The sequence below is a fragment of the Phragmites australis genome, chromosome 11 (genome assembly GCF_958298935.1).
Source record: "Phragmites australis chromosome 11, lpPhrAust1.1, whole genome shotgun sequence".
NCBI classification, from domain to species: domain Eukaryota; kingdom Viridiplantae; phylum Streptophyta; class Magnoliopsida; order Poales; family Poaceae; genus Phragmites; species Phragmites australis.
In genome coordinates this window covers 3407093-3434864 of record NC_084931.1, presented here as the reverse complement: position 1 = coordinate 3434864, position 27772 = coordinate 3407093, and the positions used below count along the sequence as shown (strand labels likewise).

The 27772-nt window shown below is 41.2% G+C and overlaps 3 protein-coding genes and 1 non-coding gene across 4 annotated transcripts; 1 reads left to right on the top strand and 3 right to left on the bottom strand.

The window, feature by feature from the left end:
* Positions 1–39: 39 nt before the first annotated feature.
* On the top strand, positions 40–1815 carry LOC133885681 (GATA transcription factor 23-like). Its single transcript, XM_062325418.1, has 3 exons — positions 40–363; positions 482–583; positions 1186–1815. Exons 1-3 carry the CDS (start codon positions 343–345, stop codon positions 1465–1467), a joined length of 405 nt encoding a protein of 134 aa, XP_062181402.1. The 5' UTR covers positions 40–342; the 3' UTR covers positions 1468–1815.
* A 14975-nt stretch (positions 1816–16790) lies between these two features.
* Positions 16791–20187, bottom strand: LOC133885676 (nifU-like protein 4, mitochondrial). Its single transcript, XM_062325415.1, has 6 exons — positions 19952–20187; positions 19409–19573; positions 18622–18797; positions 17690–17793; positions 17487–17598; positions 16791–17248 (listed from the first exon to the last, which is right to left on the bottom strand). The coding sequence occupies exons 1-6, from the start codon at positions 20148–20150 to the stop codon at positions 17183–17185; spliced, it is 822 nt and encodes a 273-aa protein (XP_062181399.1). The 5' UTR covers positions 20151–20187; the 3' UTR covers positions 16791–17182.
* A 4174-nt stretch (positions 20188–24361) lies between these two features.
* Positions 24362–27297, bottom strand: LOC133885179 (large ribosomal subunit protein eL18x-like). The gene is made up of 5 exons (XM_062324844.1): positions 27170–27297; positions 26992–27081; positions 26441–26569; positions 26033–26218; positions 24362–24707 (listed from the first exon to the last, which is right to left on the bottom strand). Exons 1-5 carry the CDS (start codon positions 27170–27172, stop codon positions 24549–24551), a joined length of 567 nt encoding a protein of 188 aa, XP_062180828.1. The 5' UTR covers positions 27173–27297; the 3' UTR covers positions 24362–24548.
* Positions 25650–25725, bottom strand: LOC133885976 (small nucleolar RNA snoR53Y). Its single transcript, XR_009903306.1, has one exon. It is a non-coding gene; the product is annotated as a small nucleolar RNA snoR53Y (small nucleolar RNA).
* Positions 27298–27772: the final 475 nt, after the last annotated feature.

Here is a 27772-nt window from a genome sequence, read left to right as displayed (position 1 = left end):
GTTCACATGTTATTGTTATAGTGGCATTTTGGCATTTTTCCAAATAGCCAAAAAGGGAGATGTGGGCTATGAGCCTTGGAGCACCTGCCCCTCTGTGGGGCCCACGGGCGGGCAGCAGGCAGGCAGCCCTATCTCTATCCCTCTCCCATATAAGTTGTTGGCGTGGTTTGCTTCCACACTCCTGCCGCTTGAGCTGGACTCGTCTGATCGTCTCCCTCCCTTTCCCCAACCCTCCACACACCTATCTCTCTTTCTCTCTCTCTCTAAACTCACGTACTCTCCAAGAAACAGAGCAAGACCAGCAGGAAGCCATCTCGATCAAGATCAGACCAGGATCAGAGGATGGATTCCTCCGAGCAGAAGGTGCACGTCTCCTCCTGATCAATTCTCTCTTAATTCGTTCTATTTTCTTATGCTAAAAAAAGGAAGCATTTTTACGGTTCTTTTGGTTGATGTGGTCGCGTTGGTTTCGCTCCTTCAGATGATCGGGATCGCGGTGGCGGTGGAGATGGGGAGGCAGTGCTGCGTCGAGTGCCGCACCACCGCGACGCCCATGTGGCGCGGCGGGCCGACGGGGCCGAGGGTGAGCGCTCTCTCCACTGACCCACCGCTTCTCTTCTGTCGGTTCCTTCTGTGCCGCCTGGAGATTATCAGAGCTCTTGATCTTGGCATGGCGTGATCAGAGGTCTCGATCACCGTTGCCGCAGTTCTTTGCCACCACCTCTTCTTGATATGGATGCAGAGGGGAGGATGATCACATAAGGATTTGATCTAGATGGTAATTTGCATTTAGGAGATATATGAGGTAATGATTGCTCCAATCATGGTTTGATTAGCCGCCCTTGCATGAGAAATTCAGAATCTTTAGCCAGTTTGATTCCATTTGGGTGGTTAGGTGAGCTGTTCCTTGCAACGGTGCTAACCTCCAAGCCCAAATCACAAGTGTGAACACTTAAATAATATGGGCCAGAGCTTCTTTGATACCATCCTAGTTCCTAATCTCAATTTTGTATTGCTTAGTCAATTGTTTAGGGGTATCCTTATCACCATCACAGTTGGTCCTATCTATCAACATCATCAAGCTATCAAATTGGTAAACTGAAAATTGTGATCTCACAAATGATACTATGAAATCCATTCGACAAATTTTGGATGAGCAGTAAGCAAATTTCTATTCGATTGCAGTCTCTTTGCAATGCTTGCGGGATCCGGTACAGGAAGAAGAGGAGGCAAGAGCTAGGTCTTGACAACAAGAAACAGCAGCAGCCGCCCCAACAGCCCCAACAACATCAAGATCACAGTGAGGCAACAAGTGCAGTAAAAGACAGCAACAGCAGCAGCAGCAACAACAAAAGCAGCAGCCTCCAAGTGGTGAAGAAACGGAGGGTCCTGATGGGAGTGGAGGAGGCTGCAATCTTGCTCATGGCCTTGTCCTCCTCATCCAGATCCACACTGCTACATGGCTAAGAAATCAACACCACTGCTTGCAGCTCAATGTACATGCTTGGCGCAGGACACAAAACGCAAACAGACCACCCAATGGTTCCAAGCCAACCATGTAACTTTCGTGGATTATCAGGATGGTAAGGCCTCTAGCAGGATGAAGCTGATGTGAAGGGCTGGATTTGTTTTCTGGATTCATCCTCTTGTGTAGATCTCTCTGATCTTGTTGTGCCGTGTAGCATTCGAACCCGAAAGCGAAGGCGCCTGGGAGAAGAAATGTTTGTCCTACAGGGTGATGGTGGTGGCCATTGGCTCTGTGTTGTACTGTTGTTGATAGGCTCCTTGTGATTAGCTAAAAGGCCCTTTTGCCTATTCTCATGTCACTTCTTTTTTCTTTTTCTTTTTTCCATTGTATGTGCCTTATCCCCCTTGATTAATGCCCCCTTGATTGAGGAGGATGGGTGATCAAAATCAGGCATTTGCCCTTCTTCATGTGTAATAAAAGATCGAGTGAATAAAATTATTGTGGTAGGAAATGAAAGTAGAGAAAGAAACTCTGGTATTGATTCAATGAAATGTGTGTGTCTATATATATATATGACGAATGAATGCTATAAGAGAGATATGTCTATCTCCAATAGACACAATGAAAGAGTATGAAATCTCTTAATCAAATGACATGTCCTTTTGATAAAGGCACCTTGTTGATTAACTGATCACTAGAGATAGTAATTCACAACACTCCTCCTTGATCAATTTGATCATCCGTATACATCATGTAAAAACTTCTTTAAAAATCCTGTGGAAAAAACTTGAGGAGAAATATAATAAGAATAAGTCTAAATAACCCCCAACCATTGCCTTTTGTCTACTCCATGCCCTCACGTAATAAACCAGGAGAAATATAATAAGAATAAGTCTAGATGACTCCAATACCGTCTAATTAACCCCATCAGCCGGTTTTCCATGGCGGTTTTGTCTAGCTGGCACGCCGCCATGTCAGCATCCAGTCAGCGTAGCCGAGCCATATCAGCGCGTCCAGTCATCAAGGTGATATCAGCGTTGCGCATTAATTTGATTTTTCTTTAAAAAATAATACACGAAAATAGATTATTTCAAATAGGTTTTCTATTGAGAAAAAAATCCAAAAAATATAAAATGATTTAGATAAATATTTTAATATGTTTAAAAATGTTTTCTTTGAGAAAATAAATGCTTTTAATATGTTTTATTGCATATAAAATTATTTTTAATTCTAAAAATGCAAATAAATACTATAAAATTGTTTTAACTAATTTATGTTGAAAAATATTCTAGAAAATTTTAATAAATGTTTTAGCCCTTTTAAAAATTAGGTTTAAATCTAGAAAAGTAGTTTTCATCGTTTTTAGTTGTTTAAAATTTGTTTAGCTGTAGTTTTCACGTCGTTGCTACGATTTGAGTGCATTTGGGCACATTTAGGCATATTTTGGATGCATCTGGGCGCTTTTGGAGCGTATTTTGGCACCATTTGGGCGTATTTAGGCACATTTTGGGTGTATTTTGAGTGCATTTTGGGCCCATTTGAGTGCATTTGGACCCAAAATGCGGTCCAAATGCACTGAAAATGTGCCCAAAATGCATCATAATATGCAAAAATGCTCCTAAAATGTGCCCAAATACACCCAAATGGGCCCAAAACACGCCTAAATGCATCCAAATGTGCTCAAATGCGCCTAAAATACGCTCAAATGCGCCCAAATACACCCAAACCAAAGTACGCCCAAACGGGCCCAAAATGTGCCAAAATGCCCCTAAATGTATCCAAAATATGCCCAAAATCGTCCAAATCGGAGCAACGACGTGAAAATTACAGCTAAACGAATTTTAAATTTCCTAGAAATAACAAAAACTAATTTTCTAGAATTAAACCTTATTTTAAAATTACTAATCATTTATTTAAATTTTTCTTGAATTATTTTATAGCATTAATTTGCATTTTTCTAGAATTAAAATTAATTTTATATGCAATAAAATATATTAAAGCATTTATTTTATCAAAAAACATTCTGAAACATATTAAAATATTTATCTAAATCATTTTATATTTTTTGGATTTTTCTCAACAGAAAACCTATTTTTTAGAATAATCTATTTTTGTTTATTATTTTTCGAAAGGAAAATTAATTACTGCACAACGCCGATGTCATCACGCTGACTGGACATGCTGACATGGCTCGGCTACGCTAACTGAATGTTGACGTGGCGGCCACATGGGCAAAAGAGGTGATGTGGCGTGCCAGCTAGGTGAAACCGCTCTGGAAAACCGGCTGAGGGTGTTAATTAGATGGTATTGAAAACGTGAGGGTGCTAAATACCTAGTTTATTATGTGAGGGTGTGGAGTAGACAAAGGGCAATAGTTAGGGGGTCATCTAGACTTATTCTAATATAGTATGGTGATATGTTATTAAAACTCCTTTAAAACTCAATGAGAAAATAAGAAAAAAATGATACAATATATATTGATTATTGTCTCATTATAAACTCATATGAGAAAACTTGAAAAAGAGAAAAAAAAAACCCCATATGTTAGTTTAGAGAACAATAGGTATGATCTGTGGATCAAATATATCTTTGATATCTCTTTTAAAAACCCTAGTAGGAAAAATAGAAAATAAGATATATATTCTTGTGTAGATATTACCTCATTAAAATCTTTTATGAGAAATTTCATGAGTAAAACTCATATAGAAAAAAGATGTGACAGCTCAAATGGCTTAAGCATGTCATTAAGCATCATTAGCATCATGTTTTATTGTTTTGATGAATTATGAACATGCTTTTTCAATTAAACATAATTTGTGAAAATCAATGTTAATTGGTGCATTGTTAAGCAACTCATAATATTTCTATACAACATAGGATTGGAAACAAGTTTAGAAATTATTCCATACAATATTAAGAATATAAATGAATTTTCCCAAATTTTTGGGGATGGTTTTGGAGGCATAAAAATTATCACAAGTTAGAAAAGGTTGCACGTTTGGGGAATTTTAGTTTGAAATTGGCTCTGGCATTATGGGTCAAACTAGTTAAAATGGGTTGCACATGAATTGTAGTTTCATACAAAATTTGTCCCATAATTTTTGGACCATGGGAATATATTCTTTTGAATATAAGAAGTAGAATGGATATTTTTGTCAGTTGGCTACTGTCCATCGCCCATCCCTCCCGCTCTCTTTGTGCTCTCTGCCGCTGCCCGCCGACTTTGTGGACTTTGGAGGCTGGCCAGTCCATCACTCCATCGAGTCACGAAAGCCGAGCCTTCATGGACAACTGATCGGCCTCACCCTTATCCCCCCCCCCCTTCGCTCTCTCTGCTCTCCTCTCTCTCTCACTCGGCTGCCCAGTCCAGAGCAGAGCAGAGCGCCACAACATGGCTACCGCCCAAATCCGTCGCGCCCGAGCACGAATCCGTCGAGCTCGAGCTGCAAGAAGCGAGAGAGAGAACCCAAGGAGCATCACCGACCGCCTCTCACGCGAATTCCACCTTTCCTCGGCCGGAATCACCTCGTGGGCGTCATCTTCCTCGGCGTCGGCCAAGTGGCTCCGCCCCTCACCGTCAAAACCGCTGGTCTGAAGCTTCTCTGCCCCAACCAATCATGCGGTGAGCCTCTCCTCGCTCACCTCTTCCTTTTGCGCGCGTCCGTTTCCTTTGGGCTCGACGCCAGCGTGGCTCTCCGCGAGAACCGAGAGACGCCGCCCATGGTCGCACACCGCTGGCCGTGCTCCGGTCGGGCCCAGCGGACGATGAGCACACCGTTGAGTCCACATGCCTACGTAGATGCTGTAGGAGTGCTCGGCGGGGTCGATTACGCTGCCGTTTGGCCACCAGCGTGCTTGATCAAGCCGCCGCTGTTGATTACCGCCGTTTGCCGTCGATGGCCGCCCTCCGGTTGTCGCTGGCGACCACACGACCCTCAATCGAGTACCCTGTGTCATGCTAGTGCCGCCGGTGCCTCCGCTGACTGCGTCGTGCTGCCGTTCGCTGCCGGCGAGTTCGCCGTGCCGCCCCGCTCCCCGTCAATTTTGACCCGAGTCAAAACCTGCCGGGCGCACTGTCAGTGACCGTGGCTAGCTCGGCCTGGGTGCAAAAAGTTTTCGGCCCATTTAATTTTCGGATTTAATCAGTAAATGCGAAATAAAATATTCGTTCAACTATTAAATCAGCTGAGATTTGTAAAATACATAAAAAATTATATACAGCTCCAAAAGTCATGAAACCAATTTTGTTAGGTTTATATGATCATTTTCTACATGTTAAAAATACTGGGAGCTATGAAATGTGTATTTAAATTGCATGGGTTAATAAAATCTTTTTGAGCTTCATTAATCCATAATTAAATATTGGTAACTCTAAAATTGATGAAATCAATTTTGTAAATCTTGTTAATGGATTCCCTGCTCATTAAAAATAATCACCCTCATGTTAGATGTGATTAAATTCCTGTTTAGGGTTAAGCTTTGTGTTAAGTTTAATTAAGCCATGAAATGATTAGATGCTTAGTATTGATCCCAATTAAGAAAATTTTGAGGCTTTAAAACTCATGTCATGATGCATTTCATCTCCACTGTCGTCATGCGCTGTGGAGCATCTGTCGTTGCACGTCATTCATGCTCATCATTGCATGCGTTCTTCAGTAGTGAACGAAGAACTGAAGCGTGACGCGAGTGTGATCGAGGGTGACACCGGCACACCACTTCTGCGAGTTCTGTTCGGGAAGGATCAGGCAAACCTCGGAGCAGCAAGGCAAGCATCTAAGCATATTGCACCCTTTGTTCAAATTAAATGGAGTCTAAAATTGATAAATTATGCTTTATGTATGTTTGCATGTGTTGAGTCCAGTGTTGGGCTGATATGGGTAGAACCAATATTGATGCATTATCTGTACATTGACTTATTGATGAATACTTATCCTTGTAACCTTGATGATATATTCGGTGTCTATCTTCAAGGTTTATTCGAAATGCTTAGCAATGCTTAGGTCCTTGGTAGAAGTCGAGCGACGGTGATTCCGTTGTTCGCGAGCCTAGGGCTTAATCACTGTTCATAAATACAAAGATGAGGTTGAGATGGATGGTTGAAATGTGAGATTGAGGCGAGATGTGGGTGGTGTTAGGGGTATCTTCTGCCTAGGTGGAGTCCTCTGGGTAGTTCGGGAGAGGATCCCGGATGTCATAGACCGCTTGCATCGTTTAAGGCCATCCGTCGGTACAGTTGGCTCTAGCTCTTTCCATACTCACCACATGTTGATCTAATGTTAAGGTAAGCCGATTATCTTACGCCGTGCCGACACTTACCTTACGGCTCTATGACGCGTAAGAGAAAAAGAAAAGGAGAAGCAAGGTGGCGGGGAGCCAGAGATGTCCGGGACACGCTCGCGGTAACCCCGGTGCCATAGGGGCATTGCAAGTGGGTGGTTCCGGGTATGAGAAAGGTTGACTCGAGTACCCCCTTGTGTGTACTTTTGTGAGTAGCACAAGCCGAATGGTCCTTAAATCGTGTGGGTAAGTTGTACCCCCTACAGTGTGTAAGAACAATTTGAATTACCGTGCTCTCGGTCATAAGCATGCTATTGTTTCATTTATATCGGTCGTAGAGTTTACGGATGTGGGATAAGGTTATGGTGTGATGGTTTTGGTTGGTGGTTTGTTGATGAGGTACTATGGTTACTATACATACATGTTCAAGTTGTGATTTATAGGGTAGAAAGGTAGTTGTTTTTGAGTTAAGTATAGATGCTCACATATATGTTTTTAGGTTACTTACCGCATATGTTTTACTTAACCTTGTGGCCTACTTTTGCTAACAGCTCAATCCATAATCCTTAGAGTCGAGCTAAGTATATGTGCTCTATATGGATTAAGTCTTGCGAGTACCTTCGTACTTATACCTGCGCTTTCAGGTTCTGCTGGTGAGGGTGATGCGGTGTTTGGCTACTTCGTGCTCGCCGATGCAGGTGGTGGGCAAGAGTAGTGCATCCTACTCTGGTGAGGCGTAGCTTTTGGAGTGGAGCCTAAGGGCATATGGTTCCACTCTCTTTTTATTGTTGTTAAGGTTTATTTTTCCGCTGCGTAGTTTCTCTTTGTGTAAACTGTTGTAAATGGTTGCATGCTTAAGAACTTGTAATATAACTTTTATTCCTCGTTCTTTCTTAAGCTATGTTGTGATATACATGTTGGAAAGGCATGTGTTCCGATCTTGGGCACAAAACACGTGCCGAGACTATCGAGATGATATTCTGGTTAATCACTGAGGTTGTAATTATGAATAATGGTCCTCCTGATGATTAATTAGAATACTGTTTGGACTGTTCCTCCCAAAAGAGTAGAATATGATGTATGAACATGTTAAAATTCAGAAGGAGACTTCCCCTAAATCTTGCAAATCTCGAAGTTATCGCATACCAATACCATGAACATATTGAAATGTTGAAGTTGGTAAGGACTTTACGAATAAATCTGTGAAGTTATCACAAGATTTAATTTGCAAGATGTTTGTCTCCCCATATTGTTGTAACACATAAGGATAAAATAATTTAAGGGCAATATGCTTAGTGATATTGCTCTTTATGTAACCTATTTGTATCTGAGCAACACAATTATTATTATATTTGTAGGTAATGATTGATGATTCAATGGAATCGGTACCATATGATAGTTATATATAGTTTATCATTCTGCGAAGCTATACATATGTATGTGATATTTCAGAATGATAGTTTGAAGTAGCCACTGGAATCTGTTTTCGATGACTCCTATGAGAATGTTATATCACCATAAAATCAGTCTGTGATGTGACGTTATAGGGATCAGTTATATAGCCACTGTCTGGATATCCTACTATGGTCATATCTTGATTTTTCTTATAGAAAGACCTAGATTTTTGGTGCCATAAAGGTATCTATAGATATCCTCTTTGACTCTCGCCTAATGACGTTATTAGAGCTGCACTTTGATGGCACTAAGATATAGAACTTTTGGTTCAATATCTTTTCATCTTAAGGTATGAATAAATCTTGATTCATATTTAGGGATCGAATGACCATGAGTCTTTTGATGGATATGATTATCCAATATCATTTGGATATTGGTGGACTAATGGATAAATATTCTGGAGAAATATACTCAAGTTGTAGACTTAAGCGAAAATTTGATTTTTACCAAAATCATTCATCTCAAATTCCGTCTTAAGATGATTACATACTTTATCGTGTGTGGTTTAGAAATGATACAAAATCTAATTGAGATTTTATTATGGACACACATATGCCATTGTCGTAGTTGAAGTAACCCTTATATGGAATGAACTCATTTAGTCGGTTGTACTACAATCAACTAACTGTTTAAAGTCATGAAGTGACTTTAAGTTGTACACAATATATATTGCAATTTGTATTTAGATTCGGAATATGAAGTTCATTAGGGACTTATATATCTAAATCTATCCAATTCATTTAATCTGCCAATGATATTGAATATGAGAATATAATTTCCACACATACCATGGGGGTATATAGTATCGTAATTGATACCGGGTCTCTGCGTGAACCCTTATGCTACAAGCCTCGCTATTTCACCACCTTATGGAATGAAAATCCATTTTCCTTCCGTAAGAAAGATATTGTGTTGTTGAGCAAAAATAATTCTCCTTAATTACCACCTTTGGTTTGACCAAGTTGAGTGTTGAAGCACTGTGTCTAGGACTTTTGGTCTGAATCTAATTGAAGGTGTAAGGCTATTTTGAGGAGAAATATATGTCGACAATCTATAGTTTTTAGTATTGATTGATTATAGAATCAATAACGTTTGTGGAAATATTATTCTGTTTAACTCCATATATTTCCCAAAATAATAGAGTTAAGGTGTTCCCATGACTCAGCACGTGAATCTGTGGACACATTTGTACTGGGCATCTGGATGATGAACATCCATAGGTGTTTGGATAGTAAATATCCATAAGGTGTCTATCAACTTGATGTTGATTTGTATTTATTGTCTTGTAGGATGTTCTCTCCTGTTTATGAGAATGCTTGCAAGAAGTTGTATCCTTTGTAACTATATTTCTCCTCCTTCTATTTTGGTTTGGGAGTAGAGTCGTTTTGTTAGGTACCCCACTCTTTCTGGCACATTTTTAGTAGGAATGTAGGATTTAGTGACACATTTATTGTTAGTAAATGCATCTGATAGGTTATTTGCAATATATTGCAAATATAAGATGTTTTGAATAAGAGTTCAGATTTCTGGTACGTGGATATGAGGATTGAATATGAATGTGTGTGGCATTCTCTTATGATTCATGGCATTCTTTGTGGTATTAATCTCCCTATAATATTTGGAATTGTCCTCAAAATATTTTGAGCATACTATCAATGAATAATTATCGTGAGAGGAACTCGAGGTATTATATGACTGACGAATAATTATATGTCATATGGATCTCTAATGCCCTTTGATGTATACTGTACGGTGATGATATCGGTATGTATAGAATGTAACCAATTTGTAGATAGAAAATACTTGGCTGAGGCCAAATTTTCACGTAGTAACTGCAACGGAGGGAGCCGCATGATTGCAGCTGGATGAATTTGGTGTAATGATGCGGTGTGTATAGCCTTATGTCGCCAACAAGATGTTAGCAAATTTCAATTTTATGGTTAGTCATGTAAATGATATGATTCTTTTGATGAGATATTCAGCTAGACCATTATGAATATACACATAGGATATTTAATGCAGTAGTGTCCAAAAACCAATTAAATGTATATTAAGGAACTACATTATCCATATGAATGGATTTGATCATGTGTCCATGATATTTTGCTCTAATTTTAATTATTTGAGCAATGAGTTTAGCATAAGTGTGGTGCCTTATATATAAGGGACACATACGAGACTATTCTGTAGATACATTAATCAATATTGTAGAGTAATTAGATGGTCCATAAAATTGGTGAATAGAGCCACATGTATGTTCTTGAATTCTTTCAAGAAATTGGGTGATGCATTATGAATTTTAAGGTAAGAGGTCTTAAAATTAATTTTTTGTGTCACATACGGTGCAAACAAATCTAAAGATTTTAGGAATATTATGACCAATATAATTATTAATAATTTTTCTCATCATCTCTAAGGGAGAATGACCAAGACAATCATACTAAGTCTTGATTTGATAAGATAGAAAAATAATTTTGTACGCAATATATAGTACGGGATTTGATATATATGTAGTACAATCCAGATTATATATAGGAAAGCTTGTCATATCCGTTGTTCTGATTATGAGTTTCAATAGGGAAACCATTCTAACGGATATCTCTATAACTTAGTAAGGTACGAGTTGAATCGAGATGCAATAGAGCATCATCGTTTATGACTTGTGTACCCAAAGAGAGATTAATTATAGCACGACTAGAGTCAATAATCACTGCATCACGTCTAGCGATTGTCAAAATATTTTTTTTGTCTCTTAGTACAAGTTTGAATTTTTTTTGGTTTCCCTAAGTGTAGAATTTGTGGTGCATATGTCCACTAGGCACGTATCTTCCTCCATTGGATTGACTCGTGTAGAAATCTATATATAGAAATGAAGAATTTACCATGAAATTTTTATCAGATATGTAGACTACATAAAACTTTATGTAATATCATAAGTGCCGATACAATATTGTATTACAATACGTAATGGAATGCAGATAACATGGTATCTAAGGAATCGGAAGACTATATAAGGTCTCGAAACATGTCATGCGAAGCAAATTCGACAATCATGTTTTCAATGCTCACAGGATCTTCTGGTTATAGAAGAGTCTGATCAGTTTAAAGATTGAAGTGTGCTTCAAATCTTTACCCTTGAGCATGTCGGTTAGGTCCCACAGATTGTAAATACATAATCAACTAAATGTCTCAAGTTCCAGCATTTCTTATTGGAGTGCTTGTAGCATCCACACTTGTGGAAATCAATAGATTTGTCAAGTTTGAGTCAAGAAATATCTTTTTCCTGATCCGGTGCATAGGGCTTCTGCTTTTTGTTGCGTTTGTATTTACCATCAAAGTTCTTTAGATGGCGTCTAAAAGAGCCATCGAACTTATTGTTATTCTAGATATAGCATGTACTTCAGGTAAAGGAGTAGAGCTGATTGGACGCTAATGATGATTCCTTTGAAGGAGTTCATTATGCTACTCGGCATGAAGTAATGCATGTATTGAGTCAGAATAAACATGGTATTCTCTTGCATGGTATTGTTGCTGTAAGATCCTATCAGCAGGAAACATAGAAGATAAAAATTTCTTTATTCTTCCACACATGTAGGTTCTTTTTTGCAAAAACATAATTTTGTGCAGAGTTTATAAACATCACGATTGTAATCTCTGGCGGATTTGAAATCCTGTAGTCGGAGATGTGTCCATCCATGACTTGCATCAGGCAGAATGGTTGTCTTCTATTGTTCATATCTTTTTTTTAGAGATAGCCATAGAGTGCTCAGATTCTCTTCCATCAGATACTTAGATTTGAGATCCGGATGTATATGATGTCTTATTATGTATAAATCTTTATATTTAACTTGATCTGGTAGCGGTGGTTCTCCCTCTTGGAGAGGTTGGAGTGTCGCTACTATTCCACAGGACATAATACCGACCTTGACATACATTGCCCATGTTAGATAATTATGATCGTCAAACGTGAGTTAATCGAACTCTTTTCCAGTTATTGTATCGTACATGTATTTGTCTATAGATTTGATTAATTTACAGTAGGTAAATTAAAAATCATCATGGTAATATTGTAATAATGATGCAAAATTTGTAAAGTCAAATTGAGACTTGAATTACATAGTGTAGACCTCAAATTGTGTAGCAAACACGTTAAAGATAATCACCAAATGTGGTGTAGATCTCGCAGTAGTAGGAGGCATAATCTGATATTTATCAGTAGATGCCTATATTTCTATTACCTTGTGTTATGCTAAGTAGAATATTTGAAAAAACATGTTAAAGGTAATCATTAAGTCAATGTGAAAAAATATAAACTTCACAGTAATGATAGATAATCTGTAAATACGCAACAGATGCCATTGTACCATTACTTTGTGTTTCGCAAATATTAAATGAAGGTAATGACATATAAGGTAATCACCAAAATAGTGTAGACCTCAAATGTAGTGATTTAACCCTTTGACGGTAGTCACTAAAAATGATGTAGATCGCATAGTAATAGTTTAACACTTTGACGGTAGTAAAAAAAAATGGTGTAGACCGCACAGTAGTGGACGAGTAATTCGCTGTTATGAGCATAATATGCAAGTATTGCAGTAGATTTCATAACATCCGCGACCTTATGTTATACCATATTAGTTGAGGTAGTCACTTAATTTTGCATTTTTAATTCTGCTTGAATTAAACACTTTTAGGCATAAAAACTCTTTGGGCTTAATTAAGGATAATTAATATGTATTTCTACAAGAAAATTCTCAATTACAAAATTAACATAGTCGTTAATTCAACTGCATGTTATAGAGAATGCTTAATAGCAAACACATTGAACATTATAGATTTTCCAAAAAAATAGGCTATGGAATACATATTTACATGATGTAAATAAAAATAACATAATTTATGTACAATCTGAGGACTTAAACGCAAGAAATATTATTATAACTAAAGTTATAAAACTTTGAGCACAAATATACAGAAAACTGGAGGCCTTTATGTAAAAAGGCCATTGGCCTTAGTTAGCAGGCCGAATGGGCCAAGCCAACTTGGGTTGAGGCCCATTCGGACTTTGGGCTCATTCGGCTTGGGGGGGGGGGGGGTGCATCAACGCAATACAAACATGAGGGTGGCGGTTAGGGTTTCGGTGGCCACCCCTTGCCCGACCATACCCTGGAACCATCACCGGTGCTTGGCAGGTGGGGGCGAGCCACCACCGCCGCTTGCCAGATTCCACCGTGTCGTTGGCCATTGGTCGCCACCCGTGGAGGGCAGTCACCGTCGGGCGTGTTGTCGTGTGCCGGAGCCGAAAGCCGCTGTAGTACGCCTAGAGGGCAAGCGTCATCGTCCGGTCTCAGCCTGAGGGTCGTTGCCATCTGCCCCTTAGGGCACCTGTCGGAGGGTGAACTCCTGTCGCAGGGATCCCGAGATACCCCTTTTTAGAGATTCAGCCGGGGGGATGATCCTGAATGAGTTCGTCGGAGAAATAAATGGAAGTGGAAATAAATGCAACGGCCGGTGGTGGGGGATGATCGACCTAGTGCAAGGGAAGTAAATGCACCGGAGTTTAGACAGGTTCGGGCCGCACGGGGACGTAATACCCTACTCCTGTGTGGATGCAATATCTTTTCCTGAGGGGGATCCCTCAGGGACGTGTCTGGTTACAAGGATATATTGTCTAACTAAGAGCTTGAGGCTCACTTGTTCTAGCTCTGCTCAGACTTGCTTGCAGTGTTCTTTGTCTAAGTGTCGCACGGTCGATTGCTTGGGCTTGTTCTCTCCTCCGATGCTTCGAGTCAATCCGGTGTCTTGGTCCAATCTTCTCTTCTTTCTGTACGCCCATCCTTTTATGCACTCGCCGGCCACGACATACCCCAAATGGGAAAGAAGGGGCACAAGTTCCAAGACGCCACGACTGAGAAAGGCGTCATCATTTCCTCTGGGCGAAGTGACAGGGGCGGTGGAAAAATGCGGCGCGCGTCCGACCACCCGTCACTGTGGACGCCCTGGCGCCGGGCGCCGTTGAGAGAGCCCACCGAGCAGCCACAGAGGCGCCCGGCGCGCCCACCCTGTCTTGTTCCTCTGCCAGGGCAGGGTGGCAGGCGGAACGCCTTGATCCTGGCAACGTTATCCCGAGATACACCGGATGATACGGGACGAGACCCGTGCAATTAATGGCCCCACGCCTCTCTGCCAAAGCATGGCAGGGACTGACACTGCGGCGGGAGCAGTTGGGGATGTCAAGATGTCAGGCCGTGCATGCCCATTAAATGTGGCTTTGGACCTCTGACTAGTTGACACCTCGTCGGCGGGCCCCTCGGGGGCCCTTCTGGGTCGTCGGGGCACCGGGTGCTCTCGCACGAACCTTCGGGGAACCGAGTGCTCGGGGGCTGCCACGTGCAACCCTGAGCACCCTCTCCTGAGCACTTTTGCACGAACCTTCGGGGAACCGAGTGCTCGGGGGTTGCCACGTGCAGCCCCGAGCACTCTCTCCCGAGCACTTTTGCACGAACCTTCGGGGAATCGAGTGCTCGGGGACTGCCACGTGCAGCCCCGAGCACTCTCTCCCGAGCACTTTTGTACTGACCCTCGGGGAACCGGGCGCTCGGGGGATGCCGTACGTAGCCCCCCGAGCGCTCTCTCCCGATACTTAGCTCTTCTGACCATCGGGGGACTAGGGTACTCGGGGGCGAGTGGGCACCTCCCCGAGCACTTTCTTCCCGGTACTTGGACTCTGCTGGTCATCGGGGAACTGGGGTGCTCGGGGACCAGAGGCTGTGGCCCCGAGCACCTTCTCCCGGAACTTAGATTTTCCTCATCCCGCAGGAGGGACCTCGCAGGATGGTGACACGTGGCGGACGGCTGGCCTGGCCTCGGGACTCAGGGACCCCCGATTCCTGATACACCGACAACACCCTAGATGGGAGATGGAGCAGTCGCCGCTAGGACACTGCCATCCAAAGATCTGAGCTGCCGATCTGTCGTGTATTGCCATGCTTAGGACGACGTCACCGCCGACGTGGAGGAAAGGAGCACAGAGGCGCCGGCTGTTGAAGCGATGCCGGCACAGGAGGCACACGGGAGTTCGAGCGCTGACCGAGGGCCGCCGGTCAAGCAGCATTGTTGGGTGCTGTCCTTTTTAAATCTAGCCGCTTCAGGGCGCAAACGTCGGGTGCCACCGGAGGGAGGCGCCGCTGCTGTTTTCGTGCTGTGGTCGGTTCCAGATTCGATAGATCTATCACCATAGGAGGGTTGGCTGGATGAAGCCAGCCGTGAGGACCAGAGAACGCCTCCATGGATGGGTGTCCATGGATGCCGCTGTAGCCGTCGCCTGGAGGGCGGCTAGTGCCATCGGATGTGGTGCGACCGGATTAAGCTGACCGTGGGCGAGAAGCAAAGGATAAAGGTTCGTATGCTCCATTGCTCACCTTACGTTCTTGTCGTCTGATGTCCGTCTTCGCCTGATTGGAGTGCTGCATCTTCAGTTGATGCACGCGGAGGATGACAACAACGACGAAGAAGTCCGGCTACGGTCATCATGTTGATGACGGTATGGAAAGCAACACAGAAGACGACACCTTGTTGCCATGGTCAACGTTGTGTTCTGGACATCGCCTTCGTGCGGTTTGCCATGTATTCCATGGATCGGTGATGCCATCGTGCTCACCTTGGTTAGATGTTGAGAACGATTCATCCTATGTTCGAAGGGAGGATCGAAGGATGCCTTTGCTCTTGATCTAGTGTGGCCAATTAGTAGTAGGGTCAGAACAATAGTGGTTGATAACGTATTGTGGTAGAAAATGAAAGTAGAGATAGAAAGTAGAGAATAAAACTCTTGTATTGATTCAATGAAATATATATATACTAGTCTGTACTTCCAAAAATACATACTCACTACTATGATATACCACATAAATAAACTACATATACTCTTTTATCACTATGAGTATACTTATATACTCATTCTAAGATACTCCAATGTGAATTACATGAAAAATTGAAAAGAAGTCCATCAATTTTAATAGATTTTGATAATACATTTATATTTGTACATAAAATATAATATACTAAAAAAAATTGGACAAACCACTTAAAAAAGTACACGTACAATTTGGATAATCTTATATACTCACATGCTCCATATACATACTATTTATCATATAAGATACTCTCTATATTATAAGATACGTATACGAGAGTACATACTGCTGAGAGTACCAAATATGCTTCTTCTATATATATATATATATATATATATATATGATAAAGGAATACTATTAGAGAGACATGTCTCTCTAATGGGCATAATAAAAGGATATGAAATCTCTTGTCCAAAGAACATGTCCCTTTGATAAAGACACATTGTTGATAAATTGATCGCTAGATGTAGTAATTCACAACAAAAAATGATCTATCTGTTTCATTTTAGTTACAAGAAGTAACTTTCGGTGGTATATGGCAATCAGATTTCAGGCAATAGAAAACAAAAGATTTGGCATCTTCAATGAGCACCCGAATTACAAAATATATTTGCAATATTCATCGCTCTGCAGAGGCAAATATAAAGCATGCAGCACATGATAGGAAGATAGTCAGATACAAGCAAAACAACCCCATAAAATTATATTTGTCACGCTAAATTCGTTACCTCCGTAGTTGATCAGACAAGCTCGGCATATATACAGAAATTAGGCAAAATAAAAGACCAATTCACTGCAGCGCTTTATTCGGATCCTAGTGCAACTGATGTTGGTTCAGGCTACTGCTGCCCTTGTGCTATCTATGATAGTCTGCCTCCTGCATACACCAAGATTGGTGCTGACTGCTAATCATCCCAAAATGTTCAGACCATTCCTAGTCTCTCACAAAATAAACATATCAATAAACAACGGTTTTGGGAGGTTAAAAATCCCTGAACATATCTAAGTGCAAAGTTTGCTGAACAACATGAGAAGATGCTGTTGACCCTTACAAAACCAGTAAAAACTTTCATTCCATCTGGCCAGCCAGTTCCGCTTCCTCATCGCCATCAAACTCCTGTTCTACTGCTTTCACCTGCCAAAGAAGCATGAAAAGTTAAGACAGTGATTTCTTTTTGAAGCCAGGCAGCGAGAATGTGGATCAATAGATGAGCCAAGAAGCAAAGCTGGCCATAAGAACCATTTGCAATTGGTACTGATTTTCTCAATATAAACAAATACCCAGCATCCTAGTTATCAAATAGGAAGCCCTTTTATAACTGTGAGCCACATGCATTAGTAGCAGAAGCAGAATATAAATCACTTTCTGTTACCTCAGGTACATAATGCATAAGCATGTTTTCTATTCCAGATTTCAACGTGACTGATGAACTTGGACAACCGCTGCAGGCACCTTGCATTTTTAGCTTAACTATTCCTGATTCTCTGAAAGGATAGAATCATAGTGAGATTATGGAATTGAAATTCTTGATATCCGCAGCGCACCAAAGAAGGAGGGATATAGGGAGAGACTAACGGATCAAATCCTCGATATTCAATGTCACCACCATCATCTTGAACAGCTGGGCGAATGCGAGTCTCCAACAATTCTTTTATCATAGCAACTATTTCTGAATCATCCTGGGAGGAAAGGGTGTGACAAGTTTAGGATCACATGAAGACACTTGCCAACTTGACAAACAGATATTTTAAAAATTCTCAAATCTCGGTAACAAAATGTCGTGTCAGTGCTACCTACCTTCATGGTATAATGACAGAATTCATGGTCTCAAACATTATGGATCTAGGTAGGGATGCAAGTGGGTACCCAATTGGTAGTTCTTGGTCACTACTTAGTTCATTTTTTCCTTAACTTAATTAGGTGGGAGTGAATCTTTAATTCATTTTTTTGAGTTTTGGGTCGACCCAATGACCCAAAAAACATAAAGCTTGCATCCCTAGATCTAGGTGTCAGTATAGCTCTATCACAGATTAGGTTCAGAGGCTTTGTAGAGTAACGCACACATCAGGGCAAATGTCTTAGTACCTGTCTAGGACTTGTCATCACAAAGCACGTGGTGGAAGCATGAACAACTTCACAGCTCCAATTAATACATTCAATAATCGAGCAAATTCTCACGATGCATTGTATTCCTCTTCTAAGCTACTTTTCTTTACCATTGAATACAACTTGTATAAAGTTTTACAAATACATGTAATATCTTACCTAAAACCAGTACATGACTTCATACTTTACAGTTTACATGCTGTGTTGATAAATGACCCTTTTGTCCACATGCAATATGACTGGTACATCCAAAACGTTATGCCAATGGATATTCTTTTAATTAAACTGTAGGTAGTTTCAAGGTCTATATGATAATAGAAATGGTCGTGTAAACAGTAAAAGTCAGAAAAACAAGACAGGAAATAATGTCGAAGATTGTGCATGGAAGTTGATTGAGATACCTCATGAATTGTTGTGTCCATAGAGGCTGCAGCATTTGAGTCCAGAAAAAGTGGTTGTCCAGATGAGTAAAAATCCATTATCGCAGCAAAAATCTCAGGTTTAAGATAATCCCAAGAAGTTTCTTCTGATTTTGTTACAGTAACAAAATCAGATCCAAAGAATACCCTGGTAACTCCTGCACAGAAATTCCCAACTTGTGTCAAATGCACTTAACATTCCACAGAGAGAGAAACAAGGAGACTTGGGGACTGTTTGGATGCAGTTCAGATATCGTTATTTGATTGGATGAAGTAGTTGAATAGCAACATTGCAATACACCTTGCTTCACTAAATCTCCTCTAGAAAGCAAGTATATGACAACTTAAAGGGCTAACTTGGCTGCTAAACTATTTAGTAAGAATTTTATTAACATATTTAGCATATAGCTCTTTACAGGTCATTTTTTCAGTTGTGATTCACAGGTTTCCTCCTTGGAGCAAAAATGGCTTTTAACAACAAAAGCTACAACAATACAAAGAAAAAGGAAAATTAAGAACTGACTAACAGACGGAAAACACTATAATTGATTAATTGAGCACTGTTATTAGTACCAAAGCATGGAAGCATAGAATAGGTCATTCCTATGAACTGTCCGTTCTTTAGATGGGACAGGAAATGGATGGAAACAAGAGGCCATTTAAGAGCGGGAAATCAAATGTTAAAACTGGAAAACAAAAGATAAGGAAAGGTGCAAATGGAAATAAATAATAAATCCAACAGATGACTACGGGTAGAGGCATGATGTACCATCGATCGCAAAGAGAGCCTTAGCCAAAGGAGATGTCATTGCGGTCCTTGCATTAGGGAAATCGGAGCTCCCAACTTCCATAACTGGCTTTCCAGGATAGAACATGAGCGACTGCGGGTTCGGAGTCGACTGCGTCTGGATGAACACGGTCCTCTTCTGCCCTCCTGCCCATGACACAATTTTCACAAAAAAAGAAACTTAAGCTCAGGACCCAGCAGCAGCAGTAACAAAATGCATGCAAGCAAATGGCTTCATCAGAAGAACAAGATCGCTAGAGTGGAGTCCATTGCAGCTCAACTCTAGGGCACAGCTAATGCACAAGACCGATCACATAAACCATGCCGATTGCAACTAAGATTGCGTGAAACGGGTAGATGCAACACTAATCCGATCAAGAAACCCGTCCTACGCTAAACTAATCCACTAACTCAACCCTCCGAGCCATGGAAAATCACATCTTTAGCCGTTACGCACCCGACCGCCCTGCCTCTTCAATCCAAAAGCAACGCTGACACGAAAGGAGGGGTAGAGCAAAACCTAACCTCCGAATCGATCCCACGGGGAGGAGGCGGGGCTCCTGGTCGCTGGCCGCGCGAAAGGCGGCGAGTTCAGGCGGACGAGGGGGCCGGACGCCGCGGTGGAAAGGAACCGGGGCGGGGCTCGCCGCCACGACTGCGTCGCCGGAGCCCTCCTCTGGAGTCGGGAGGCGAGCGCGAGAAGCCTCCGCCTCGCCATGGTCATCTCCCTCGATGGGAACTTGCGCTGTTGTGCTGTCCTGGTTCTCTTCTTCCTCTTGCGCTTTAGGTGGGCTGGACTAATGGGCCTAGAGAATGGGCCTTTCTGGGCCGATCTTCAGATCACGGACCATAAGAAAGCCGGGATTAGCGGATCTGAAATTTACCTCTTTTTTTTCTCATTGCACAAAGTTGAAATTTTTTAGAGAGCTAGATGATAGCATTTTCTATATTATATAATATTTTTAGAATTTTCATGACTATTTTGGTAATTTTTTTGAATTTGAGAGGATTAGAACGTAATATTTGTTATTTTTAAACCAGCGGGCGACATTAGTCTAGATCTGTACGTATATATTTGTAGTTTTTATTATTTAAAGAAATAAAACATAGGGATTAGCGCGCCCCAAAAAGCAAGCTAACGGATGGGATTTACACTGGCGGGAGAGCGAGGTGGGCTGGTTGGACATATGGAGAGCCGTGGTTTTCCCGGATGGGATGGGATGGGATAGGGGTGGGTTTAAATGGATTTCACATCTTTAGACTCAATTTTTTCTCAAACTGTACATCCGTTTGAAGCACCATATTATTTAGAATTAATGCAACAAATGATATATGTAACATCGTAAAGCTTTAGGCTGCTAATATAAAAAAATGATATAGCTATCAAAACTCTATTGCTAGGTTAAGTATGGAAGCAACTTAAGTAATCCAAGAATCTAATAGAAATAAGTGGGAGTCAAAACCTATGTGCATGAGCCAAATCCACATCACCCGAAACTATCGAATTCAATGTTTAGGTGTCAGAATTCATGGCTTGTCATTTTGTGCACTTCACATATCATGAAGGTTATCTCAGTAAATTTCGTCATCTTTCTGAACTGAATTAAATCTAGCTCAAAGCTAAATCAAACTAGCTTGATGGAGAACTCAAAATAAGCTTTAAATATTCAATGCAATAACCTTGTAATTTCTTGATTAATGATCTGGAATATTAGTGAAACTTCTAGCACTCTAAGGAATCAAATAGAAACTCTAAAAATTCGATGACTGTTTAAAGGTTGTCACCTTGCAAGGACTTTTAAATCAAGTTCTTCATAACCTTTCGTTGGGTGAAGTAAATTGTAACATATCCAAATTCATAATCCAGCATTTCTAGAATTTTTGAATCATGTTCATCACCTCTGAGATTTGTTTGTGTGCTTTTGAATTTGAATTCAAATTAGGGAATGAAATGAAAAGTTATGCAATGTGTAGAAATTTAAATTTCTACCATAGGACATATGCTAGGGGATAATTTTGTAAAATACTATATTGCAAATAATAATTATTAGTGGATTTTCCTAGATTTTTGGAAATTAAATGGAAGACCTTACAATTCAGTCAAAATTCAAAAGCTGTCACATTGTTTGAATTTTAATTCAATTTATACACAGGCTATTGAAACAAAACAAATTAAAATGGATTCTTTATGAATTGTAGTATCACCCAAAAAAATTGGCATGAAAGATGAGATCTCCTGGAAGGTCGAAAGCAATAGGGAAAGAGAGGGAGAAATAATTGGAATTTCCTATGCATATAAATTAGCATTCCACTATGTTGGTTTGATTGTGCACGTCTTCACGGTTGCTAGTTATGCTTTATAAGTGGTGAGTCCCTACTTCATAGGCATACAAGACCCTGTTTGTTTGAGTTTATGTTGACTTCTGCTTCTCATAAGTTACAAATTTAACCAAACAGTTTGCTTTTACTAGCTTTTGGCTATGGTTTCTAAGAAATAAAAGTAGTCTTTACTACTACAAAAGTCATGGAAGTCAGAAACAGTCTTTTACTATCTTCTACCAGCAACGGGCTTATGAAGAAACAACAGCTTGTAAAAGTCCAAACAAATAGGGTCTAAATTAGCATTCACATTGATGTGGATTTAAGTGTTCAACATGTTCCCATGAAGAGAAAAGGAGGAGATTTGGACTTTGGAGTTTGATTGATAGTTCTTCACATTCTGCTATATGGTAAATTATATTTATGGAAACTTATCGTAAATATTATGTTTGAGGAAGGCTGTACCCATCATCTAGAAAAACAGTTTTAATTCAACAAGAAACAAGACTTGGAGTCATCAGAGATTTTCTACATTAGTTCAGGTTCTTGTATGCAATGAGCTGCCGCGGTACACGAGTAGATTGGACCAAAAACAACACGGTTCTAGCACGCCACAGCAGTGATTTGCTTCTTACTTTGTACAATTTGTATAGCGGATCTGATGTCGTATACCGCTGCAGGTGAAAGACACCGGCTGTGGAATCAGCGCACAAGATATGCCACACACCTTCACAAAAAATTTACACTCCCAAAATGCAACAAGCAAATGGCATAGTGGCAATGGATTGGGGCTGGTCCTTTCCAGAAGGTATACCAGGAAAACGTTTTTGCATCTGCAGTTCCCCTTGACACTGTTTTTTCTTGGGCGCTAATTATGCAAGGGAACATTTGGCTCCAAAGTGAAGGCATAGGGACAGGGGCGGATCTAGCTTAAAAATTGAGCGGGGGCATGCTAGTGACCGAGACCTTTGCAATTTCATGAAAAATAACTAACTTCATTGAAAAACAAAAATTTGAGCGAGGGTTTGTGCTCTTCGCTGGGCTTCTCCTGCGTCCGCCCCTGCATAGAGAAGGGATGTACCGCAACCTCCTATGTGAAACTAGGCATATATGATAAAACCAATGCAAATCTCCGAAGAATTACGCCTCCTGCCTAGCCAAAACAAGGAACTGCATCTATGGAGGCAACAATTTTGTTCTTCCATTTTGTTACCAGTCAGTCGTATGACGGACATCTATGAAAGCAACATCGTCTGACCGGAGGCGAGTCACCAGCCCGATTTTGCGATTGTGATTCGTAGTTGCATTAGCGGTGTCGGTGTATGGATGTTCCTCTCATGTAGTAGTCTTGCGCTTGTCGAGAGCAGCTTCTCCTGCACTATTGCTGTTGTGGACGAGTCCGAAATTGCAACTCATCTTTGAAGAGTTAAAGGGCAAAGGGAGCAGTCTTGTAAGTTGTAATATTAAAGTGTGATTGGTTGTCTATATGGACTCTTGTCCGTATGGATCGTATATGCAGGCTAAGTGGAGATGAAGCTAAGGTTGAATGAGCGGATGTAAGAGTTGAAATTATGATTGGTTGCTCGTATAAATGTGTTTTTATGACACTGGTAAGTGGACATGCCTGCAAGAGTCTGCATCCGTCAGGCTAGACTGCGGAGGAAAGCTCGATGCAGCTTGCACCTGCCAGACCAAGCTGTTGGTATACATTTGCATCCGCCGGTTCAAGCTGAAACAGTACTGCCCCTTAACGTGTTGCAGATGATTTAGAGATGTAGTAATCTTGGTAGGGAGAAGCAGAAGCTGATAGGCAAAAGACAGGAACCGATTACAGCGACATGCTAATATAATGCTAAGCCTGTTTGGAAGAGGATGTTTGGTCTAGAACTTAAGCTTGTACTTAATCCTAAGGATTCGGATCCAAAACCGCCTTTTCGAAACAGGGGGGAATGGGCTAATCATAGCGATTTGGCATTTACAGCCGTCAGATCCTGGATATGAGGTCGATCGGCAGTCCAGGCTCCAGCCCATGTCCAGCCATCTTCTTCGGCTTGTCCAATTCATGCATGGTTCCAGACATCCGCTTGGTTGGAAAACTAAAAAGTTTGAAATGTGTATGAATATACAACCTAGAGCTGTAGGAGAATAGACTAATGATTTAGGCTGACGCTACGGTTGGAATCTGAAATGGAATGGAGACTCCACATCGATCTTACAAATGACTGAAAGCATATGCTGTAACTCTGGAAGAAGGGTGAATTTTAGCTTTTCATTCATCTGCCAGCCTCAGTTTAGATCCAGCTTGCTCGGTCAAGATAGTGTGCTGCCTGTAGCGTCAAACCAAAATAAAAGAGAGCTGGAATAGAATCAGAGGTAACAGTTCAGTGGACAGCACAGACCCCATTTGGATGGAACATGGGAACTTTGCGAGCATCAGCAGAAATCGTCCAAATCTGTATAGCATACATGTAAATCCTACATAATAATATTTTCACAAAACTGATCAAACACAAGCATGCAAGCAACATAGACCAATAATTTCCCATCACAGCACAAGAGATGTAAATGCTTCAGCGTCACAACAAGGAGCCATGAAAGGGAAATTGCAAGCTCGGATAGGGTGCAACAAAATATTTTCTTGCTCAACCAGTGGATGCCACAATTCCTTCAAATATCTTTGAAAATTTAAACCAGAAGAACAGATTGTGCTACACTCAGTAGAAAGTGATTACTAATTACTGACTATTGCTTAAACAGGGCGGTTGCACAATGCCGATGGCAACAAGCATGAACAGGGGCCGACTTAAACCTTGAATCCACGGCTGTTCCTCCTGCCACGCGCCTTCTCAAACTTCCTTCCCTTGGAGCGCACATACGGCTTAGTGTGGCTGTGCGGCACACCAGGAGCCTTGCCAAAGTGCCTCACTGCCTCACGGGCGTTCTTGGGTCCCCTCAGGAGGATCTACAGTAAGCCAACATTGCAAGAACATCAATTCATGATCTAGTAAAAGCATAAATAATGCAGGATTAGGTTTTACAAAGGAGTTCAATTATCTTTCTGAACTAATATTTGCAGTACAGGGCAGGATGTATTGTACTTTTTACAAAGACTGCTGACATAATGGCAGCACAAGCCTGCTCAGATAGAAGGAAACACTATGATCCCAGACAACCCACAAAGAAAAGTCTCATAGAGCTGGGTTAGAACTTAGCTATCATCATTGCAGAAGTAATCACAACCTAAGCTATGCCCATTTTACTGAGGCAACTAAATGGATAGGCACAGATTGTTACGAGAAAAATAATACCAAAGAACCTATGATAAAATTCTTGAATGAGCTCAGATACAATGGAAGAGCGCATATCATGACAAACCACAGAGGAAAGTCTCATAATGAGCTGGGTAGAAAGAGTATCGTCACTGCAAAATCAGTCAAGACAACATGCTGCTGCACTAGATATTATTCCCTGAGCTAACATTTGAAGTAAAGAAAAGGATTCATTGTACTTTTTACAAAGACTGCTGACATAAAGACAGCACAAGCCTGCTCAGATAGAAAGGAAATATTGTGATCCCAGACAACCCACAAAGAGAAGTCTCATAGAGCTGGGTTAGAACTTAGCTATCATCATTGCAGAAGAAGTCACGACCCAAGCTATGTCCATGTTACTTAGGCAACTAAATAGATAGGTAAAATAGCACTTGAATGAGCTCAGATACAAAGGAAAAGCACATATCATGACAACCCACAGAGAGAAGTCTCATAATGAGCTGGGTAGAAAGAGTATCATCATTGCAAAAATCATTCAAGACAACATTCCGCTGACAACATTTCAACAAGCAGAACAACAAAATGTTAAAACTCAAAGCTCTAGGTGAGTCAAAGAAAAATTGTAAACAGATGGTTCCCTCAGCATATTGTTATACTCGTCAAAGGACATCGGTATTAGCATGGTTAATTTATACCATCACCGGGAACACAAATATATTAGATCAAAATAATCAATGGAACTAGCTTAAACACTGTTGAAAACTTTGCTTTGCTAACAAATCTTACTGATTGAACCATCAGGGTAACAGCTAGTACTTGATCCTACACAGTTTATTAATACCATATCCACTACAATGAAATGGTAACTTAAACAGTAAGTACTGAAACTAAACTTCATTCTTGTTAGGTCCATGAAGCTTACAAAGTTACAATTGTTCAGAACTTCTTACGTTCATAGTATATGCAGATTAAATAGACAAAACTTATAGTTTGCAAGCACTGAAATAAAACATACCGTGTTCTCCCCAAGTGGAGCACGGAGAGCAAGCTGGTCAAACGTGAGGCACTCCCCACCCGCATTGATAATCCTTGCCCTTGCTGTCTCAGTGAACCTCAAGGCGGTAACCTTCATTGCTGGAATCTCTTGGATCCTCTTGTCATCTGTGACTGTACCAACAATAACAGCAATATTCTTCTCCTCCTGTCACCAGAAAATACTACTTCAGCACCATAAACATGTTTATGACGATAATCCGTGCTCGACCTACCACACTAGTTGTGCACTTGCTAGACTGAACATTTTCCAAATTAGGCATATTTTCAGCTGCCATTATGAAGTTACATATTACTAACCTAACAAAGACACTAGCAGTGACAGTATGGAATAATAGAATGACATATCATGTTAAAAGGGGCTGCATACCTTTCCTTCCATGAACTTGGTGAGGCGGCGCAGGGAGATCGGGGGCCTGTTGGTCTTGCTCATGAAGAGCCTCTTGAGGATGACGGCATTGAAGTTGCTCTTGGTCCTCCTCACCAGAAAACGGTACAGCTGCAGTACATCAGAATACACTAATCAGAACCACGCCATACGTACAAAGCAGAACGACATCAACACATCCAAGCCCCACACATGAAACTCACCTAACAATTTCACAATAACAAGCAAACAATGCCGCAAACAAGTATATCTACCAAATAGAAATGAACCAGAAAAATCACTGTTTTCTCTGCCACTACATTGAAATCTTGCCAAACTAATGAAGTTCATAGCCTCATAGGCTTACTACACCTCACATGAGCTAATCCTAAGCAGATACAGCAGCTAGGCTTACGCTAACAGTACGAGCATACAAATCGAAGGGCATTCACACTAACGATAACGCAAGCACGCACAGATCTACCAAACCACCGTCAAAAACACAGGGGGAAAGAACGATAGATCGCCGGACGACGCGTCGCCTGGGCTTGTACCTTGACGAGGAGCTTGAGGTAGACGTCGTCGGACTTGGGCGCGGTGCGCTTGGTCTTCTTGTTCCTCCCGCCGGCGACGAGGTCGATACCCTGAGACACAATGCAGCAGCAGCGTAAGGAAACAGCGAGGAAAGCCTCTCGAAGGGGTTGCAAGGACCCGCGGCCCCGGACTCCTCACCATGGCTGCGGCGGCGCTAGGGTTCCTGCGGCTGCTTACCTTGTCCGCCTCCGGCTCGGGAAGGAGGTGGCGGCGCTCAAGGGGAGAGCTATATAAGGAGGGGAGGTGGGGGGCTTCTAGGGTTTTGATTTGCTGGGCTTTTGGGCTGACGTGTGGGCCTTTATAGGCCCTTGTGGTATCGAGATTTCTGGGCTTTTTAATTAAGTGACAGTATGTTACATTCCATATTGATACTCATTTCGTCTTTTACTCCTCTCAAAAAACAAAAACAAAAACAAAATCCAGTTGCTGTTCTCCTTTTGGGGGTTTTGGCGATGAAAGCGTGAAGTATGATATCATACATTTTATCGAAGCCGGGGTATTTTACTGTACCCGCGATTATAATTCGATAGCAGATGGTTTAACAAAGTATGGTTTCAGTCTAGGTGGGGATGATCATCATGTGTGATATCATTTTCCAGATTTTGTAACTAGTCGTGTGATCAGCGATTTAGCTGAGCTGGGGTCTAATGGAATCAATTTTCTACTAAAAAGACGACTTTTACTATGTTTTGATTGTCAGCAGTCAAGAAAATAATGGTCTTCATCTCTCAAGAAAAGAAA